The 10,038-nt window shown below is 34.1% G+C and overlaps 1 protein-coding gene across 2 annotated transcripts in view; it reads left to right on the top strand.

Moving 5' to 3' along the window:
* BMPR1A (bone morphogenetic protein receptor type 1A) overlaps positions 1-6,250 on the top strand; it is an 81,881-nt gene extending 75,631 nt beyond the window's left edge. For both annotated transcript variants that reach the window (XM_032190862.1, XM_032190863.1), the window contains exons 12-13: positions 351-481; positions 1,567-6,250. In XM_032190862.1, the coding sequence (XP_032046753.1) occupies positions 351-481; positions 1,567-1,692 (257 nt within the window). In that variant the 3' untranslated portion in view covers positions 1,693-6,250. The remainder of the gene's footprint in view (positions 1-350; positions 482-1,566) is intronic.
* Positions 6,251-10,038: the final 3,788 nt, after the last annotated feature.

Consider the following 10,038-nt stretch of genomic DNA (forward strand, 5'->3'; position numbering starts at 1 on the left):
TCCTCTGGCTTGTATTCTGTTCTTCCATCTTACACTTTCTCCCTTTTTCTTTATAGCATAAGAGTGGGTTAGAAGATGCCAAATTCTACGTTATGTGTAAAAAGTCAAAGGAACTGCAAGGGATTAAATTTAAACTTGCTTTTCATAGTTGCTGGAGCTTTTCTGTTAAATGATTGTTATAATGATGTTTTTGAGTTTTTATTACAGTATAACAGTGTGTTGCATTTGATTTGGCACAAAATTGTTATTTTTGCTCCTGCTTAAGGAAATTTGATGGTAGAAACGTTCTTTTTAAATTATTTTATTACTTTTTTCTTAAATGATGCTTGTTCTTTCACAATCATCTCCAGGTATTGTTGAAGAGTATCAGTTGCCATACTATGACATGGTGCCAAACGACCCATCCTATGAGGACATGAGAGAAGTGGTGTGTGTCAAACGTCTACGCCCAGTAGTATCTAACAGATGGAATAGTGATGAAGTGAGTATGCTGAAAGGAAGAATGAGTTCAGTTTGTTTATTACTACAGAAGGGTATTTTAGTTTAGAAATGTTAGTGTTGTAAACCACATTCAGTTATTCTGATATTTTTGAACCACACGGCAACAGTAGGTTAAAGATCTGTTTGAAATCAACACAAAATACCATATTTTTACATATCTTTTCAGTGATTTAAGAGGAAGACATCCTTAAGCAGTGCCCAACTGTATGAATACTGCTTTAAGTGCGATCCTCTATTTAGACAGTGGAGTGTTTTTTCAGTGTTCTGACCAAAGCTAAAACTAAATTTTTGTTTGTTTTTTACTAGTTTTAATGTATATAGCATATGTATTTGTGACATTAGGCATTTTGTGGAAAATAGAGCAATTTCATTACCCTTATTTTGGACAGTATATCCTGAGTTCAGAATATCTGACCCTGGAATAGGGTTATTAATAGCGTTATGTCGTGTGATTATTGTGATAGGAATTTTTTTCTTAATTTTTCTGGTACATTCCAGATCAGTCCTTCATTTTCAAAATACATTGTATTTATGCTATGATATTACTAAAATATTAAATATGAATGTGCTTTTAAAGGGCCACAGCTTGAACCCAATTAATAAGAATTAACTGTTTCACAGAAAGCTGCATATGCAGCTTTTCTTCTCCAAATACTTGATTTCTTTTATAGGAATTCCCACTTTTCCCCATAGTATTTTTGGATGGCTAAGAATTTTTGTCAATTCTTCATTTTCAGTGAGAAAGTTGTCTACAGTTTGTTTTGCTGTATAGATGGAGTGTTTTCTGCTTATTGCTATCGTTACACTGACTTCCTTGAGTTGTAGCAATAAATCATGGCAATTCATCTCTGTTAAACTAAAGAGATACTTCAGTTAATTCCAACTATTATAATACTAGGTAGTGGAAGGGAAGAGAAAGTTCTCTATGAACAAATTTGCTGAAAATGTGGATGTTTTAGATTTGGACTTGAGTTCTCTAATTTGGGTTTGACAGTGAAGCAAAATTATACACCTCTCAGGTCTGTCAGTTGTTAAAATACTCTTCCTTTGTTTCTTATTTAACAGTGTTTAAGAGCAATATTGAAATTAATGTCTGAATGCTGGGCTCATAATCCTGCCTCAAGACTCACTGCCTTGAGGATCAAGAAGACGCTTGCCAAGATGGTGGAATCACAAGATGTCAAGATTTGACTTAGTAAATTGACATTGGAGAGCAAAGCTGGACTCCTAGAACTTTTTCACCCAAACGTGGGTGAGACCTATGTGGAAAGAGGAAATAACTGAGATTCAGTATATTTTCTCACCACGCTTCTACAGGCTGCTAATCCAATCTTTCAGTACTTCATAGACTGTGATACTGAGAGCCTCTGTACACTACATGCTACATATATGGACAGCCTTGGTAAAATACACATTTTGTTTTTGTTTGAGCTGCATTGAGACTTCAGTCACATTTAGTGAGTCTCCAGTAAAACTCTGGGTACTGAATTGAATGTTCAGATTACAGTGCTTTCTGTGAAAGCCTAACAAGCTATATGGATTCAACAGAGATGGAGAATATAAGCTTTTTATTTGCCTCTACCTGATAAAAACTTAGTCAATCCATACCAAGTTTTTGTGAAACAGCTTGTAGGTTTTGAATCTGTTTATGATACTACTCAGTTTAACAGTTCTTTATGCCTTTATGTGTGTGCCAGGATTGTTTTGCTGCCATTTGGAATAGATAAGAAAACATTTAAATGAACCAAGTTTTATTATCGGGGTTCTATTGTGTGGCTCCACAATTAGAGTTTTGCTACAGAACTTACTCCTTGCCATTAAGTTATCCTTCAAAAATCTCAGTTTTATTTGAACTCTTGTTTTGGTCACAAGGAGAACTGCTAAAATGTGAACAATTAGTAAATTAAGAAATGCCTACCTGGTCTGTAGAGCACTTGAAACAATCTTCTCTAGAGGTACAGACTGCCTTGGTCATCTTGCTTACAGAATAGTGGGCTCCATAATTGGATGACTGAAATTTGGTATATTCTTCACAATGCCACGTGCAGCCAGTATTCTTGCTGTAGGGTACTTTATATCTGAACAGAAAGGCCACTGATGTTGTGGTTTTGCCTTTACGCTTTAGTGGAACTCACTGGTAGGTGCCTGTCATAGTCTGAATTTTTCCGTACAGGAGGGAATTAGTCAGCTGTAGAAGTGTGCTTTCTCACTGTTTGACAAAACTAGGCAGAAGGTAAGTTTTTAAAGGCTTGAGAACCAGTATCATTTTAAGACACAAAAGGAGGAAAGATTAGAAGATTAGAGAATACAATAAAGGTCAAGACCTGCAGAACAGAATATGTGAACTGTTGAAGGTAAGATCCACAACATGCAGAAGATTTTGTGCTAGGTTGCTCTGATGTAAACTCAGGAGGTCATGTCTGTGGGACACTTAGTGGACGGTTGTAAAATTAAAGAATTGAGAAAAAGTAAATCAGTGGGTGTTTTACGTTCTAGTTAGCCACATTTTTGAGGAATGGCATTGAAAGATACATTATGAAGATACAATAAATTAGTATAATTGCAAAATTTGGTCCTATTGTGCCAAAGTTTGGCATGCACAAGAAACTGTAGTTCCTTCCTTTTCTCCTCTGATCCAGACAAGTTGGTTGAAAACCAGAACCCCTCCATGAGGTTACTGTAAGGCAGAAGTAATGATTTATAGTTTCTTTGGCACTTCTACTTTGAAGTCAGAAAATAGTACGATAAAGTTGAAGCTTCAACTGCATGAATCATCAGAAGAATGAAAACACAGTATTGGAATCATTGAACCTATTTGATAATTTAAGTGCCTATAACTTTGTACTGTAAATCTTGTTCTAGATAACTTTAAAAAGGGAAGTTATTTATACAGTGTGTTTTGTGCTTTATTAAAAAAAAAATCTAGTCCTATGTACATGTGTATAATTAGATACATGCGTGCACACACACATATATGCCATAGCTGAGATTTGAAGAAAAAAGGAATAATATGAAAATTGAATAAAAAATGGTAAAACTTCAGATTGCTTTATACCAGATTATCTTTTGTCTTAAAGTATGTACATGGAGATTGTTTTGTTATGTTTAAATTTCCCTTGAAAATACATCTGATAAAAAAGTGTAATGCAGAACTGATGTGATTTGTGAACAACTACAGCCTTCTAACATGCTTTTTTCTTTTTAATTCTGTAGTAGACATAATGTAAATGGTCAGGCAAAAGATAGCAGTATTTTTATTTTCTATTGTGATGTACAGACTTTATTTAACAGTGCTACATATTTTATAGATAACTAGCTATTTCAAGGGACGTTTCTTTTTTTAAATAAAGTCATTACTTTTGTTCAGTAATGCCTTTAAGTATTAATATGTATTCTGGCTGAAAAGTTCATAGGTGCATCAATTATAATTTTAATTTATTTGAAAATGGTAAAAATACACAATATTGTGCCACAATTCTCATGTTAAAGGGATTTGTAAAAGAAGGTTTCTCCATCCATTGCCAAGAAATACATGACACGTTTTAAATGGTTAATCATATCTTTGCGCATAATTTTTGCACAGGTAGTTGAAAAATAATTGGTATGAGCCAAAAAAGTAAGGGATAAGCTTTTTTTTGTTCTCATCTCTAGAATTTTTATCAATAAGAAGGAGAAATGTTTATGTAGATACCCTGCTAGCTTAAACTTTCAGAGCATGGAGATGTTTAAATTAACCCACTCCTTTTTGTTTCTTTCAGAAGTTGCTACAGCATTATAAGCGGTAAACTTTTTTAAAATTAGTTGATCTCAAATCTTCAAGAAGCCATTGGTGGTAGTATAAGCGAAAGAAGGAAGTGTGACTTTCTATAGCTTTTAATTATTCATCTGTTTTCTCCTCTATTGTTTAGGCATTTGCAAGGCAATAGGATGGTGATCTTTGGTAGACATCTTAAGACTTGAATTGATTTATCCATCCATTTTAACACAGAAGAAGTAAGCTGACTGCTGCAAAGATGATGTATGATACTTGTGAGAAAAAAAAATCCTTAATCTGTAAGGTTAAGCTTAATTTTTTCAGCACTTCAGTTAGTAGGTTCGTATGCAAACATATGTTGCACGTGCAGTTTTCATTGTCATGAAGAGCTGCTAGATGTTTAGGTATTTTTTGATTCCTTAATATTAAGAAGAAAAAAAAAAGCTAACTGCTAAAGGACCTGGTTGCATAAAGCACTTGGCACATCTACATTCTATGCAAAGTAATCCACTGATTGGAGCTTAAGTGTGACTATACTGATATTTTAGCTATTTAAGCAGATCTTAGCTCTAAGCCAGCCTGTTAATTATAACATAATTAAACATACTCTTAATCTAAGCCGTTGCTTTATGCAATACCATAGAATTCGGAAGCCTTTAAGGTTAGGGTATGTGTAATTGGATTTGTCTGTCATGTATTTACCTCTCTTTGGATGAAATTTTAAGGATTTGTCATCTTAAAATAAGTCTCCTAAACCTAATGGATGGTTTATATATGCGCATAAATATATAAATAACAATCAGAAATGTGGAATAAATGTTGAGAGTATTAAGACTGCCTTAGAATTTCTTACACTCATGTACAGAAGGTTTATTTTAAATTCAACTTACTCCATGTGACTTTAGTTAGCTGGAAAATAATTTGAGTAATTTACACAATTATTGCTCTTACAGTAGTGGAAATATTTTGTGTTCCTGGCTAACTTGCAAATTCCACTATATTCCCACAATAAAATGTAGGTTTTCCTTTTGAGTTTTTTGAGTTTTAGTCAAAATGTTATTTTTCCTGAGTTTTACTCAGGAAACAGACAGTTTTCCCAAAATGCATCACTTATTTTAATCATCCTGATTATTTTCTTGATTAATCTATCTTGAAATATTCAAGATATGAAGTGTAAAATGAATGTTTTAAGTTACCTCCATTAGATCTTGATCTAAGTGACCAATTGAATGTGTTTGTAAAGTGCATCATTAGGACACACTTCATCTACTCTATTTTTATAGACTGTATTTCCGCAGTCTAAAATGTTTGAAAAGCAAATACAGTAATTTATTTTTTTTTTAATTGGCTATAGCAGACATTTCTAAAGGGAAGTTACACTCATCTTCAGTCAAATATTAGAATGGTTTAGCACATGCTCATTTCTTCTGAGAGTGCCTCTGAAATCAATAGATTTTATCTGGTGCCCACAATCTTTGTTCCAAATAGGGAGTGATGTCTGAAATCAGCTGGCAGTGTTGCATGATACAGTGCTTTATGGAGCCATGGTGTATTAGCCTTGTTTGGTATAGCAGAAGTGGAGTGCACATTACTTTTAGTTTTTGAAAAAAATTTATGTAATTGTTGCTTTGTAATATTTTATATTTGAATGCAGTTACAAACACCCACATCATGTAGTAGTGACGTTTGTGCTCTGACATGCCGTGCCCAAAATAAAATGTACTATATTGTATACAAGAAGAATAAATAACATTGTAGTTAACGTATAGAAGATGTAAATAAAGTATGAAAGAAGAGTGGAACAAGGTAAATGGTCACACTCTCGTGTGTTATATGCCAGAAGTGTAGAATACTCCTTTAAAAATGTAACACGCTAATGTATTTTGTACAGCATCTGCTTTAAAAGGTGCCTTACTGAGTTTACCATGAATTGCTTGTTCTGTACACAGATTATGTCCAATGTATCATTTTTAAGTAAATAACCTTATTTTAGTACACATTAGTAATGTGTTTTGTTACTATAACATTTTGCCTTAAAAATATAATGGCTTGGAAGTCATAATACCCTAACTAAATACTCCCAACTTTTTAATACTTCGTATGTGTCTTTTTCCCACAGTTGTTGGTAACTTTGACTATGCAGTGGGGTTCAGAATTGCTTAGTGCTTTAAGTTTGTATTCCTTGGCCTAAAGTTGAGCACAGTGGTAAAACCAAAGCTTCCCTAGTCTGATTTTTATACTTGGCTTATAGCAAAGCCAGAAACAAGTGTAAGTTGAATATTTATCTTTTTGAACATGTGCAAGTTGACTACATGCTGCTTTTATCTATAAAAATTCACCTCAGCCAGTCGAGCTCACCAAGTAAAAAGGGAAAAATAAAGGGATGAGGGGATGTTTTTCACAGAGGGAGAACACATTCTTTTTGTGTAGTTTTATCCAGATAATGAGATTTGAGCTAATATGTGCTGTTGGTTACACAGTTATGTAGTTGTTTCTGTATACCTTAGGTTCATTCTGCTTTATGGTTCAACTAAATGAAGACCAATGAAGGGGATATCTTGTCTGTGAGTACACAGTTCTTTAAAATCTGTGAATGTGTTTGCTCATTGCAGTAATGCACCAGCTACTAAACTGCATATAGAGTTCAGGTCTAGTTTGCAAGGAGGAAAAATAAAATCAATTTCTACCCCTTTTCGTCTGTGTATAGGTATGTTGGTATCAGGCATAAAATTTTCTTTAGACTTAGCTTTTTACAGTAGCTGGAAATGTTTCATATCTGAACACCACATAAACAGGTACCAGTATATTATAAAAATTTTAACATTTTTTCCATAACTTCAAGTAATATATTTGTGCATTAGTGTTCTAGAAAGTATTGTATTTAGTTTTTATATGTTTTTTTTTCCCCTCAACACATTATTGCAGAAATTTACAGAGCACAAAGATTTGCCCTCTTTACAGTTAGTATCTTGAAAGAGGAAACTTTCTCTCACCATTGTGGCTATAGTTTGTAGAGTATCTTCACAGATAGCACTGATTGTGGTTGGGATGAAAATCTGGTTTTTAAATCATATTATAGGAGGACATAATTTAGGACTGTGGGTAACTAAAACTTTTGCACTAGTCTTTGTTTTGACCAGGCAATCTAATGTAGCTCCTTGAAACGGCCACAGGATGGTGCCATATCCTAAAGATATGAAAATCTTTCTGGAAAAAAAAAAGTGCTTAGATAACTGAAAATGACAAACTTCAAATTGCAGAAGCATCTGCAATTTGCAACTGTTTACATTAAGGATTGGGTTCAATTCCGTAAATTTCATTAATCCTTTCTCTAGCTTTATCATCACAGCACCCCAAAACACCATTTCAGTCCATCTCACTGATGTTAATGTTGTCTTTCAATACCAGGTGTGACTTGGATTCATGAGAGGACTGTTAATTATAGGTAAATCACCTTATGAAACTGGCTCATGAGGGGCGACCAATGTGGATTTCAGAAGCTGGCATGATGTGGATCTGTGAAATGGGTTCAGGTGAATCTGACCAGAGAATACAGGCATTGATAGGTATATAGAAAGTAAACTTTTTGATACACAGCGGGTACATGAATTGTGAGTGAAGTAAGGAGATCATCTTAGTAATGCAGAAGGAAAAAAAAAAAAAAACACATGAAGAGACTTTAATTTTAAAATGCAAAGCACTATAAGATACTGACATTCATAAAGCAGTAAAAGTTTCACTGACAAAAGTTCCACAAAGACATTGAAATATGTAGGGCACTTTCTTAAAATATATATTTTATAAAGCTTAGTGGTTTCATTTGGAAATCAAGAATCTGGAACTAACAGCAAGGTTTTCTGGCAATTAGAGGATTTGGGGGAAGTACTCCAAGAAGTTGGAAAATATTTTTAAATACGAGTCTCAGGTTGATGATAGTGGTGGGTGGGTATATTAAAAAATAATAAATAAAAAGAAAAACTTCCTGGTTTATGCAGTCGATAGAATGTTTTAAACCATTATATTCCTTAAATTTTTGATTCATAATGCAAATACAAGAGTTTTCCAGTCAAGTATCTCTTCTTTGTGTATTCAGGTAGTTAACTTAAGCATGTATTTGAAGAATACAAACATGAAATCATCTTTATATTAAAGTTGTGTTCACACGAGTTGGTGATCTCTGAACTTGTCTGGCTTATTCTTCAACAAAAATAAACTCTGGTAAGCACGAAGATAACAAACCTTTAAAAGTCCTACCTGGATAACTGCTAGGATCAGAGATGACATATAGACCTTTCTCTGTTCCCTGCTATCATAACTACTACCTACCTTGTCCCTTTCCAAGCAGCTGTGTGGTTTTCATTCCACTTGAAGTTTTCTGTCAAAGCTTTAAAAACCAAGCATGTTTATTTAAATACATACATATGTACATATATGTACATATATATATGTACATACATATGTACATATATATATATGTACATATATATATCCCCTCAGTGTGATTAATTTTGGCATTTGACCAGTAGCTGCAGAGTTAATGTGCCAGAAATGAGGTGCAGAGTTAGTGCACCAGAAATGAAGTGTTCCTTATTCTCTCCTGACCTGGGCAGTACACTTAACACTGCAGGATGCTGCCAGCAAAGAAGTCCGTAGTTGGAGGACTGCTGGTCAAAATGGCTGGGTCACCTCAGTACAATGACTTTTTACTAAAAGAACCCAGGCTTATAGATTGATCATTTTCTTCCTTTTTGACATTTCACCTCTTTACATTTTTCTTCTCTTCTTTCCCTCAGATACTTGAGCCATGTGAAGGGCAGAAGATGACGCTGAGCTTGTGGGCGCTCTGTGTTGCCTACTGCAGAGCAGTGCAGGCCTGGCTCCATGCCGGGTAGATGGAGAGACTTGTCCAGTTAGTCTCACACGAAGGGGAGCACTGACTAGGAGTATGTGGGGCTGCTAATCAGGTCAGAAATGGCATTTTCTCTTTCCAGAGTTATGAACATCTTCATATGTGGTCCTCTGTTTTTGAAACTCTGGAAGGAATTTAATCATACCAATTTTCAGATCCATAACATGAAGCAGTACCTTTTTACTTGTTTGTTGCCTTTTTCTGGAAGGAGAGTAACAATCTACCTAGCAAGTTGTAGCTAAGTTTTAATTTTATTTCAAAAGATGCTTGTCAAACTTTTGTCTTAGATGCAGTGTTTACTGGTATCAGTGTTTTTAATTAATTATCCTGTAGTTTAATGTTGCTCAGAATGCAGATAGGTGGGGAGAGAAACTCAAGAGCATTTTTCTAGTAATTGTTAGAAAATGCTATCTTAAAAAGTCCTAAAGTACACGATTGGAATTTATCTATTTCATCAAAACTATTGGGAATTTTTAGATATATTTCATTTTGGCAAATCTAACATTTTTAATATATTGTTTTGTAAGGTAAAAAATATGGTAAACAAGGAATAATATAACTTTAAAATGAAAGCCTTTGGAGATATTTCCTTTGACGGAAGAAAAATTTAGGACATGACCAGACATACTCATTTTGAGGTTTTTGAAAACTTTAACATCGGCAGTTCAGAAATTCCGCTCTTTGGTTTACTCTAACTATAAATTTATTTTATATTCAACAGTGGCAGTAGACCAGTGAGCATGTCTATTCGCTGTTGCTTGCTTGCTTGGTTTTAAACTACTAATTACATTTTGGACTGTCTGTGCTATATTCCCAACATTCTTCAGGAATAACTGTAGAAATAAGGAGCAGTTTCAACAATGTTTTTGAATAT

Source organism: Aythya fuligula, chromosome 7 (assembly GCF_009819795.1).
Source record: "Aythya fuligula isolate bAytFul2 chromosome 7, bAytFul2.pri, whole genome shotgun sequence".
In the NCBI taxonomy this organism is placed as follows: Eukaryota; Metazoa; Chordata; class Aves; order Anseriformes; family Anatidae; genus Aythya; species Aythya fuligula.